This window comes from Podarcis vaucheri (genome assembly GCF_965113315.1).
Source record: "Podarcis vaucheri genome assembly, chromosome: 13".
Taxonomy (NCBI): Eukaryota; Metazoa; Chordata; class Lepidosauria; order Squamata; family Lacertidae; genus Podarcis; species Podarcis vaucheri.
In genome coordinates this window covers 16,326,785-16,338,559 of record NC_138751.1, presented here as the reverse complement: position 1 = coordinate 16,338,559, position 11,775 = coordinate 16,326,785, and the positions used below count along the sequence as shown (strand labels likewise).

At 46.4% G+C, this 11,775-nt stretch overlaps 1 protein-coding gene across 5 annotated transcripts; it reads left to right on the top strand.

The window, feature by feature from the left end:
• The first annotated feature begins 89 nt into the window (after positions 1–89).
• LOC309517118 (NACHT, LRR and PYD domains-containing protein 1a allele 5-like) lies at positions 90–11,495 on the top strand. 5 transcript variants are annotated; one of them, XM_082196181.1, is made up of 10 exons: positions 90–882; positions 922–1,332; positions 1,612–1,733; positions 2,746–2,810; positions 5,408–5,631; positions 6,299–6,552; positions 6,994–7,122; positions 7,716–7,857; positions 7,951–7,980; positions 8,381–8,950. In XM_082196181.1, the coding sequence occupies exons 1-10, from the start codon at positions 336–338 to the stop codon at positions 8,671–8,673; spliced, it is 2,217 nt and encodes a 738-aa protein (XP_082052307.1). In that variant the 5' UTR covers positions 90–335; the 3' UTR covers positions 8,674–8,950. The 5 variants fall into 5 exon arrangements, with proteins under 5 accessions (XP_082052307.1, XP_082052308.1, XP_082052305.1 ...); XM_082196182.1 differs by lacking the exon at positions 8,381–8,950 and adding an exon at positions 11,278–11,495 and having other exon boundaries at positions 90–1,332; XM_082196179.1 differs by having other exon boundaries at positions 90–1,332; positions 7,954–7,980.
• Positions 11,496–11,775: the final 280 nt, after the last annotated feature.

Below are 11,775 nucleotides of genomic sequence, written 5' to 3'. Positions count from 1 at the left end.
AGCTACAAACATGAGTCTGATCAAACTGCGGGAGGCAGTGGAAGACAAGAGTGCCTGGCGCTCTGGTGCATGGGGTCACGAAGAGTCGGACACGACTAAACGACTAAACAATAGCTGTCAGCTTTTCTCTTTTCTTGCGAGGAATCCTATTCTGAATAACGGAATTTCCCTTTTAAAAAAGGAAACGTTGACAGCTACGAATAGGAAAGCGACCTCAGAGGAGCCCGCCCCCGGGCTTTTTCTGACACTCCTCCTTCTGACTAGGAGGAAGCAAGAGCGGGACAAGACTGATAGGTAGCAGCAGAGCGGGTTGAGCTCCTGCTTGGGAAAATCAGATGCAGGAAGACGCCCCTTCGAACGTGCTCGCGGCAATCGCGGGCTCCGTCCCCGCCGTCGAGTCCGGTGGTGTCGGAAGCGGGGTTCCTTCTCTACGGACGCGACACGCCACGCGACCGAGAATGCGGGCGGGCGGCCCACAGACAGAGGACAGAAATCGGCGCAGAGCTTCTCTGCCCGAGGGAAGAGGAAGTAGCAGCCCGGTAAGGAGAGAGGAGTCGGTCAGGGTCGTTGGAAGATCTCTGAGGGCAGGCGGTGGAATGCTGTGGATCCTCCCCGTCTATAGCCCTTCGCGCCGTTCAGTGAGCGCCCCAGAGACTTTGGGGGGGCAGGGCGCAATGGGGGAGAGAGGCGCGTTGCAGAGAAAAAAACACATCTTCTCGGAGGATGCCCTGGACCTTGAAGGATACTACTCTGGCACTTATGACTCTGAAAGGCCAAGAGCCCAACTGAGGCAAATACACTTCCCCTTGTTCGGTGCTCTGGGCTTTGAAGGATACAACCCTTATGTCCCCAATGATGCCTACAAACCTGCTGACATCTATGGTGACTTTATCTCTGGGAGAGAAAACCTCTTCCTTTCAGGCATCCAGGTGGGGAACTGCAGTACCCTCTGCTTGGGGAAGTCTCTGGCCCCTGCGGTTCATTCTTGGAGCTCTTCTGAAGAGGATTCTGGGCTCCCAATGAAATCATTTCTGCTGTCAGGTCACCATTTGACCTATAATAGAGCCATCTATGGTCTCCTGGCGTGCACCCTGGAGAGTTTAGATGAGTCCGAGCTAAAAAAGTTCAAGGGCGAACTCTGCCATTTCTACATTCCGATGGGCGATCTCCAGGTCACCCAGGACTGGCTGCTGCAGGAACGTGGTGCTTGGACTCTCTGCCATCTGCTGCTCAGACACTATGATGTGGATGGTGCCGTGGAGGTGGCAGCCAAGGTGCTGAAGGCCATCGACTGCCAGCCGCAGGCGGACAAGCTTCTCCGTGGAAGGGCAAGTAAGGACCTCGGAAAGGGGAAAGGAGAGAGAGAGAGAGAGAGAGAGAGAGAGAGAAGAGATTGGGTTAACATCCGAATTAGTACCATCTCTACTTTTTGCATTCCATTTCCTGACGACCCAAAGGTTTACAGTCCCAATCTGAACTCAGTAGGCCTTTCCCCTATTCCTCATACAAGCAGAACAAGGTGAAATTCACTTCACATTTGTCTAATCTTCAAGGTTTGCTTCTTCATTTTCACAGCAGCCATGTGGGAAAATAAATCACTTGTTTTTACAGGCATTCCTGAGTTCTCGGTGCAAGTATCAGAATCCCCTCTATTTGCAGAGAAAGGGCAGTGCCGAAAGACAAGTCCTGCAAATTCCAGGAAAAGTGTATTTTGCTACCAGTGTCCTAGAGAGGTAAAGGACTGGACTCATCCTGATTTGTATTAGCCCCTTTTAACACCTAACTTGTGAATTTGAATTTCAAGCTTAGGTAAGTTTGTGGGTTTGCTATTCAACACGAATTACAGTGGTACCTCAGGTTAAGTACTAAATTTGTTCAGGAGGTTCGTTCTTAACCTGAAACTGTTCTTAACCTGAAGCACTACTTTAGCTAATGGGGTCTCCTGCTGCCGCTGCGCCGCCGGAGCATGATTTCTGTTCCCATCCTGAAGCAAAGTGCTTAACCTGAGGTACTATTTCTGGGTTAGCGGAGTCTATAACCTGAAGCGTATGTAAACCGAGGTACCACTGTACTTGGAATGGACAGGTGTCTCCAACACAAATAATTGTTGTTGTTTTTTGTTGTGAGCTGCAAATGGCCAACTGCACGCACTCCTATTGTGATTGCTGTATATAGCGTGGAAATGTTCTGTGTGGGATCTATACTATGATGTTAGCAGTTTGCAATAATCCCATGTTTCAATAGAATTCTTCAGATTTCAACCTGTCCCCAGTGTCTGAAGGAGCAGGAGGCAATTCTTTGACTAAAGAGGAGGGTGTGTACCTGCATGCAAATGCATTGATATGACTACAAAATGTTGGTTCACTACTTCCTTGCACACCCACCCATCCTTATCTTTCCTTACCTAGAGAGTGCAGGTAATTTAATATTTTTGGGTTACATCTGCCTTTGGTAAGTACACTGAGATCTTTGGAAAGAATGGCAAATATTCTGTAAACATTTTTGGGTAAAAGTCTAGATTAAAAAGAAAAGAAAAGACAATGCCTGTAATCACCATACTATAGCTCACTGCCAAAACAAACACCAAAGGCAGATGCTGTGAAATAGCATTTAGTGTTTCTATAGGGACTCAAGCAGTGCTCCTTGGTGTAGGAACTAGGGCACTGCAAGAAGATAAGAATGCCTATATTTTCAGATAGGATGGGCAGTATGGCATAAATATTAATCATTACTGCTTTGCCACAGGATCTTCCAGAGAGAATCATACCAGATGTGGTTTGGGATTCACAAAGGAACCATGAAATCTACAGGTGAGATCTTTTTACAATCTCTGCATTCAAATAATGTTTTCAACACTGAATTGTCTGCTGACAATTCTGGGAAAGGTACTACAGAACACATTCAACTAATGTGGGTCTCACGGAGGCATACCCAAAATCGCCCCAGAAATATACAATGTATATGTGTGTGTGTGTGGCGGCATCTCAGAGAGATCAGACACAGAAGTTTCCCACCCTTCTCGTACTGCAGCACAAAGGCAACGTGATTTGCAGGGGGGTGGGGTTGATGATACAGCTCCTTGCAAGGGCACAAAAGACCCTAGGTACATCTCTGGGGTCTCATGGTCTTCATATAACCAGCTTACATCTGTGACAGCATGTTGTGATTGTGCGGTGAGTGAATTCTGTTACAGAAAAGCTTATCTGCCATGGTAATGGAAGGGAGACTGGAGCCCTCCCCATGCTCACTGGATTTGGCTGGTTGAGAGAATTACTAAGAGTCACTCACACAACCTTTTGTTAGTTCCAGCATTTAAAAGCATTTTTTTCCAGTACCGAAAGAAGCCTTACTTACTTCCTGGGCAGTCTTGTAGCCAAAATACTTCTCTATGACAAAATGCTGCGTGTGTGTGGCAAGATGTTTGCTTGGGAGATTCTCTTTACTTAAAGCTTCATCCCTATACTTGGCCACTGTGTAGCAAAGAGCTTTCAAAGGGAGCCCATATTTTTCTTATCCTTACCCTTCTAATCAACTCTCCTCATCCCCATACAGCTTCCAATATGTTATTTGCATAGGTCTGCCACCCATACAGCTGTGGAAATGTTCAGGGATGCAGGAGAGGATATATTGTTTGATTATAGCCTTTCCAAGTTGTGTAAACAAGTTCACAATTTAGCAGGGTAACATTCCCCTTTTTAAACTCACAGCAGATGTGTTTGCTCAGGCTCGCTAAAGCCTCTATAATAACTGTTCTGGTATTTCCCCCTTATTCCCTCATAAAAGATAAGACACGACACAGTCTTATTTAAAAGTATAAAAAGTTTACTCACATTCTGTTCACAATCAGATCCCAGAAGGCAGACTTAGCTTAGAAAAGTAACATACACCTGGAAACTATCCCATAAACATACAGTCCCTTTGTCCTCTCTTGGCTGGAGGCCAAAAGAGCATCTTTGGCTAAGCAGATGTTGCTTCTTCGACAAAAGTAGTCACAGAGAGAGAGATGGCTGCCCTGCCCTGTGCTTTTGTCGTTACCTGCACAGGTGAGGCCACGCCCACCTCTAGTCACATACAAAGGAAGTCTGTCCCAGCCCAGAAGGAAACAGGAAGTTTATCTGCTGGCTGGACAATCATTCCTCTCCATGTGTAAACATGTTCACTCTAGGAATGTTGTACTTAACTGCTCTTGTGTTTCACATCCCACAACAGCTGCATCAGATGCAGATGAGCCAAGAGCAAAGAAGCAGAACATGCAGGTGGTATTGACCTTTACTACATTGTCATTAGTATGAGAAGAACATGCAGGCCGTACATATTAATAGTTGTGAGATGAGCTACAGATACATCTAATACAGTCATGTCCAACAGGTAGATCCTGATCTACCGGTAGATCACTGGACGTCTGTGGTAGATCACCAGCTCCCCCCAAAAAAACCCTTAACAACTCCTCTAAAAAAAAGCTCAACATTTTCCCCCTGCACCCCCCCCCAAAATGGGGCTTTCCTCCTCCCTGAAAAAAGCTCAGCTACTTTGGCCTGAACCCCCAAAAAGTGGGTAGATCACTGCCAGTTTTTAACTCTGTGAGTAGATCACAGTCTCTTGGGAGCTGGCCACCCCTGATCTAATAGAACAGCAGCATAAGTGCCGACTCCATGGGGCCTGAGGGGGCTCGAGCCCCCTCAAAAAAAATTTTGGGGGGGCTCAGCCCCCCCAATAATCTCGGGCGCCCTTCCAGCAGAGCGCCGCCGCCATCCCCCGCCTCCTCCCCACCTGCTCCCTCGCCAGCCAGCCAGCCAGCCGCGCGCCCTAGTCGGAGAGCCCCGGCCGTCCCCCGCGAGTTTAGGGAATCCCTGGGGGCGGGGGCCGGGCTCCTGCCTCGCTGCTTCGCAGCACCACCGCCACTGCCAAGGCACTGCCGGGGGGAATTTCCTTCCTCCTGGCGGTTTCAGCGGTTTAGGGCCGGAGCAGAGGGGGCTCGCCCTCTCTTCTCCGACTAGCCCCGCGTTTCCCGCATATCAGCTGTTCCGGAGCTGATTAATAGGCGCAGCACGCTCTCCCCTATTCGCTCACGAGGAGGCGGCGCCACATTATTTGCATATTCATGAGCTTATTTATTATTCATGAGCTTTCCCGGGGCCCCCCAATATTTTTTATAAGTCCGCGTCCCTGAACAGCAGGGGAAACTGCACTGATCACTGTTCCAGTGGCGTAGCGTGGGGGGGTGCAGGGGGGGCCGGCCGCACCGGGCGCAACATCTGGGGGTTAGGGTTAGGGGGTGCAAATCCACGAGTTAGGGGGCGCAAATCCACAGGTTAGGGGGCGCAAATTACTTGCCTTGCCCCGGGTGCTGACAACCCACGCTACGCCACTGCACTGTTCCTTTCATCTTTCTCTTTGTTGCATTCAGGTTGTGCTCCCTTGAGGCTGGCTCCTTTCAGTGCTACTACATTGATCTCATATTTGAGGTGGGAGCGGGTGTCACCATAACATACCACTTTGATTCATGGCACAAGCATCTGAATGGAAGGGATGCACAGAGGTTGTCTGTCGCTGGTCCTTTGCTCAACATCCAAGCGGATCCACTCGAGGCTGTGGCAGCCGTTCACTTCCCTCACTTCCTGTGCCTTGCAGGTACGGTAGGGGGGTGGGGAACCTTCCAATGGTATAACTGTAACTGGAGGAATGAATACTAAACAAGAATACGATATAACATGTGTGGGATGTAATCCACTGGGAGCAGTCAAGTACAACATTACCTGTTTTGACTCAGAGATGGCGGGTAAACAGGAAGGAACTGTTACCAGGAGGGCTGGTGCAGAAAAGAGAAGGGCTAGTGTGCAGGAGGAGATATCTGGCTTTAAAGAAGAATGGGAACATTTTACAAATTACTTAAAACAACAACAAAATGAACTGGACTCCTTGGCAGGTTTTGAATAAACATACACAAATTTATTATTGCTAACATAATAGACAGATAAATTAAGGACCTTTACAAGTTTATATTATGCAGAGAATAATATGTGTTGAAAAATCAGAGAGAGGAGCTGAGGGAAGTCTTGGGGGGAGGGAGGGAGGGAGGGAGGGAGGGAGGGAGGGAGGGAGGGAGGGAGGGTTTTTCTTGGGGAGGGGGAAGGGGAAAATGGGGGAAATGAAGATGATATGTTTTTGATAATTTGTTATGATGAAATTCTTAATAAAAATTATTTTTTGAAAAATGTTTAGATAACCTCCAGAGCCACTGCCCTAAGCAAGCTACCTATTATTGACCCATATTCCATTTGTGTTCCTTTTTTTACAGATGGGGACAGCTCCCAAGTCTACATTGGACATTTTGTGGAAGAGGGGATGAGTCTAGAAAAGCCAAGCAGAGTGGGGTCACGTCATGCTGTGTTGAGAAACCCCAAGTTCTCTTCCCGTGGAGTAGTTTTCAAAAAGCCTTGGTTTAAACGGAAGATGAAGGTCCACTGCATCACACTGCTCTATCAAGTGCTTGAAGTTCCAGCTCAAAAATTCCACCTATACCTCCTCCCAAACGACTCTTCTCTAAGAAAGGTAATTGGGAATCTTTCACTCTGCTAAGTGGCACGAGACTTGCAATATAATTAGATGCAATAACTGTGGGCAAACTCATTCATCAAGGTGTGCTTGGATTGATTGATTGATTGATTGATTGATTGATTGATATTGATTGATTGATTGATTGATTGAAGTTCTAGCAAACATGAACCCACATTAGCAGTTGCCCCCCACCAGCATTAGTATTCAAATATCCAGTATAAAAATAAACCCATTTCCTTTGCTGGGCAGAAGCCAAATGACTGTCTTCTTCTCTAGACACAGTGTTGTCATCGAATTGTGTAAAGAAAATACCTTAATGCCAGGTTATGCAGCATGTTGACTTGGAAGTCTTCCCTGAAGTGAGGCTTGGAATTGGCTTAGCAGCTTGGCATCTCCCTTGCATGTCTCAAAAATCACTCTGTTTGTGCTTCCCAGACAGTCCATGAGAAAGAAGGGAAATGCCCTTCGTGGAGATTGGATAAACCCTCTGTCATCCTCAAGCCTCTGAGGATTGGCTCTCGCTTCTTTGTGCAGAAGTTAGATGATGTTGAAATTTGCCCCAAGGTAAGACGCAAAAATGATGGAAAGTGTTACCTGGAGGGAGTCTGTGTGGTATGAGAAGGGGACAGCTATACCAGGATCCCTTCAACCTCTTATTGGATGCACTTCCCACGAGGGATAGCAGCAATGGGTGGGGTGGTGCTATGAGGCTGAGCCAAGTCCTGCAGCTGTTGTGCTTGCCGGAACAAGATAGGCTACCCCAAAGGTGAAAAGAGGGCATGTGAGCTAATAGACCTAAAGGGAGGTGGGCAAGAAAAAATGGGTCTTCTCTCTCTGGTGAGCCAATGTGGTGTAGTGGTTAAGAGCGGTAGTCACGTAATCTGGGAAACCGGGTTCGCGTCTCCGCTCCTCCACATGCAGCTGCTGGGTGACCTTGGGTCAGTCACACTTCTGTGAAGTCTCTCAGCCCCACTCACCTCTCAGAGTGTTTGTTGTGGGGGAGGAAGGGAAAGGAGAATGTTAGCCGCTTTGAGACTCCTGAAGGGGAGTGAAAGGCGGGATATCAAATCCAAACTCTCTTCTTCTTATTTACTCCCCTTAAAATTGGTAGACCATGGGCTAAGCCATAATCACACAGCTTTCCCTCTTTCCCACAGGAACTGGAGCTTCAATATTTGCATGCAGACATGGAGCAGCAGTACCTTGAACTCTATGCTGAACACAGGCAAGATAAGTTCCACTTCAACCTGATAGAGAAGAAAAGGGATGAACTCATCTGGGAGGCCTTTGTGAGACAAGGTGAGCTTTGCTCAAGGGAAGACCGCAAGATTAGACCATAGCTTGAAAAGGACACATGCACTCTCTGACTGCATCTTCCCTGTTCTCTTTCAGAAGAGCTGAAATCTTCTAACCCAACAGAAGGTCAGTAGGAATGCAGTAATAGCCTACCCAGGGTTGCACATCTGGAGTGGTGCATATTCACTATGGGAAATTTTAGAGTGAGATTTGGAAGTCATCCTTGAAGTCTCTGCTTGCTTCATGCATCTACTCATTCTCTCTGTGTCTCTCTCTCTCTCTTCCAGCTGCTAGTGGCTACATAGAGACTACTGCACTGTTCCTCAGCAGTGCCTCTGGAACATGCCATGAGTTATTTCTCATATTCTCAGCCATTTTCTATCCCTATAAATGTCTGGGAGGCAGGACAGCTCGAAGACAAACTACGCCTTCTACTTTGATCACCTCTCTCTAGAGCTCACTGTCTTGAAACATCCTCTGAAGCCATTTTTTAAAAAGAGCATTTTCTTTTATTTTTGTCTGACAGAGGCAAGCCCACCTCATCCAATGCCAGTCTCATCAAAACAACATTTCATTGAGCAACACCGGGAAGAGCTGATCCAGCGGACCAGCAACGTTGAAGCGGTGCTGGATATGCTCCTTGGCACCATTCTGAATAATGAGCAGTATGAAATGATCTCTTCGAAGGGAACCAACCAAGAGAAAATGAGGGCGCTCTACATGCTGGCGCCAAGTTGGAACCGCTATTGCAAGGATCTGCTTTACAAAGTACTGAAGAACAGAAATCCATATCTTTTTGATGAACTGGAAGGGAAATGAGACCACAATGAAGTCAAACAGAGACAACAGGAACTCCAACTGCATGTACTATGTGACTTCAGTTCTTCCTTAATCAATAAAGAAGGGACCGTATGAGGTCACTTCCTTAATGCTTGGGGGGGGGATTTCCAACAAAGGAAATAATATTATGTATTTGCCCCTGCATGAGCTCTCTTTTGTTTATCTTACTAAAACATGTGGTTCATTCTTAGCAATGAGGACAAAGAAGGGGAGGTCAGCTGACCACAAATAAACAGGTGCAATTGCCTAATTCCTAGGGTTAGGGGTTTTTTTTATTCTGCTAAAAGGGCTTCACAGCCTGTTTCTCAAACACGTGTGGGACAGGAGGTTTAAATTTTAATTTACAAAATTAATCCTCAATCCATTGCCATCAAAATCAGCAATTGCTGCTGGCTGAGCCTTGTCCTTTTCCAGTTTGTCCATCACCAGAGAAGAGTGGGAGAAAGAAACTTGCTTATTGCAAGCACCAGCAGCATGAGGGAGATGTCTCTCCCTAAGCAGGTGTCTTAAAAATAAGGGGACTGCTTGCTTTGGCTGCACCAGCAGGGAACAGGCACGCCCACTGCCAAATCGAGCAGCATTTAAACACACACACCCCAGTCATCAGCAGTGAGCTATCAGAAAACGTACAAGGATTTTAGGCTGACAGGTTTTTCAACCTAAATCAGATAAGTTCTGGTTTTAGATTGATAGAAAAAGTGTCACAGTTATTTCTGAAAACCAGAGTTATGGGAGCACAACAGAATGGCAGGAAATTGCCCAAATCTCACAGTTGTTTCATATATATATATATATATATATATATATATATATATATATATATATATACAGTATATATAACAAGCCTGATCCTCTGTCACTTAACTGTGTCCCCTCAGCTTTTCTTTCAGCTTCTTCCCACCCTAACTTTTCTCTCAACAGTCCAGCAAAAACGAAGCACTGCAAAACCAGCAAGCACTAAGCAAGGCAGAAAAGAAGTCCTCAAAGAGCTTCACAGGCTGAAGAGATCTCCAGAAGAGTTCCTTCTGCAGTGTAGCGAAGAAGTGGGGAGAAAGAATTGCAACAGGGGCTGCTCCAGGCTGGACTCTGGGCCTCAGGCTGAGCCCCCTGCCTCCCTCACACTAACTAGAGGGACTGGAAATGGCAACAGAATGAGACACTCCTTCCTGTTTACCTCTGCAGTGTGGGATGTAATCCACTGGAGCAGTCAAATACAACATTTCTTGTTTCCCTAGAGTGGACACAGGAAGTGTTACTCCAGCCAAGGTAGAATTTCCTGTTACACCTGGTCTGGAGCTTTCTCCCCCTGCATGTGACCAAGTAGATGAGCATGACCCTTGCAGACCTAACAAAAGGCCCAGTCATGCAACCATCTCTTCTCTCCTATTTTGGCCACTGCTCCTGGTGCATTTGATGCTGTCTGCTGGCTCTCTGCCAGCAGCACATAGGCCCATCCTTACAAGGATGTAAGCCACACTAGTCCTGAGAGGCATGTATTGGCTTCCAGTATGTTTCCGAGCACAATTCAAAGTGTTGATGCTGACCTTTAAAGCCCCAAATGGCCTCGGTCCTGTATAACTGAAGGAATGTCTCCACCTCCATTGTTCAGCCTAGACACTGAGATCCAGTGCCGAGGGCCTTCTGGCAGTTCCCTCACTGCGAGAAGTGAGGTTACAGGGAACCAGGCACAGGGCCTTCTCAGTAGTGGCGCCTGCCCTGTGCAACGCTCTCCCATCAGATGTCAAGGAAATAAGCAACTATTCTAGTTTTAAAAGACATCTGAAGGCAGCCCTGTTTAGGGAACTTATAATGTTTTGTATGCTGTATTGTGTTTTTAATATTCAGTTGGGAGCTGCCCAAATTGGCTGGGGAAACCCAGCCAGATGGGCAGGGTATAAATAATAAATTATTATTATTATTATTATTATTATTATTATTATTATTATTATTATTATTATTTCTGGGATCATACTTTGAACTGAATGTGAGTAAACATTTCATTACTTATAATGAAGACTCTTGTGTTTTTTTTTATTTTAGGAGGGAATCAAAGGGGTCTTACCAGGAATATACCATATTTTTTGCTCCATAAGACGCATCTGACCATAAGACGCACCTAGTTTTTAGAGGAGGAAAACGGGGGGGGGGGGATATTCTGAATCAAATGTTGTACTCAACTATTTAATAAACTACCAGTATAATATCAGAGTGAGACAGAGAGGGACAGGAGCTCTATGTTTCTTTAGCATGCGCGCTCAAGGAGCGACGAGCAGGGAGGCAGCACACCCCTGGATGGACCTGACACAGGAATCCCAGCAGCCTCCTCTCGTGTAAACGGCTCCTCTCCCTCTTTGCTGCTTTAAAGTGAGCCTGTCCCTCCCTCCCTACTCCACAGCTCGCTTTAAAGCAGCAAAGCAGGGCAGGAGCCACTTACACCTAGCTTCCTGCTGTGTGTAGAAGGGAATGAACTCTGCTGTATGACTCACTAGCTTGAGTTAGGAAGGATAATATTTAATCAATATATCCTCTCCTACTATCCACAATTCCCACATGCAGCCTCTCCTGTTTTGTGCTTTTCTACAGGGCTCAGCTGGTGCTGACTTTGAATGGGTGTGATGGTGAAGATCATCCACAGCCATCTTTTAGACATCTTGAAGGACTTGGGGAGGAGGAACTCAAGAAGTCCAAGGGCAAATTCATACAGTTCCCTTAGTGAACAGGTTTAGGTATTTGTGCTCCTTTAGTTTTTATACTTGAGGCTCTACAGAACTCCCTGCCACAATAAATTTAATCAAACCTTATTTTGCCTTTTTCTGCTGCTATCCATTCCCCTAGAAGGCCTTCGAAATATGAATGGCACAGGCCTGAGTTTGACGCTGGAGACGGAATGATATAGTAACTAGGATGGCTAATTAAAGGTATATTTTGTACATTAATGGAATACTGATATTAACTTGGGGTCTTACATGAGTTTGTTGACAGTTTTGAAGGACTCTGTTGTCTCGATGAGAGATGTGAAGGAGAAGACCTGTGGTCTTGCAAACAATTTCCCAGAGAAGAAGTTACTCTGCAGTTCGCCCA

Excerpts from the sequence above, each read along its gene's own strand:
- LOC309517118 (XM_082196178.1), top strand. The coding sequence starts at position 336 with ATGCAGGAAGACGCCCCTTCGAACGTGCTCGCGGCAATCGCGGGCTCC. Across the intron at positions 5,632-6,298 it reads TCACTTCCTGTGCCTTGCAG|ATGGGGACAGCTCCCAAGTC; the intron begins GTACGGTAGGGG and ends CTTTTTTTACAG. Across the intron at positions 7,981-8,380 it reads ATCTTCTAACCCAACAGAAG|AGGCAAGCCCACCTCATCCA; the intron begins GTCAGTAGGAAT and ends TTTGTCTGACAG.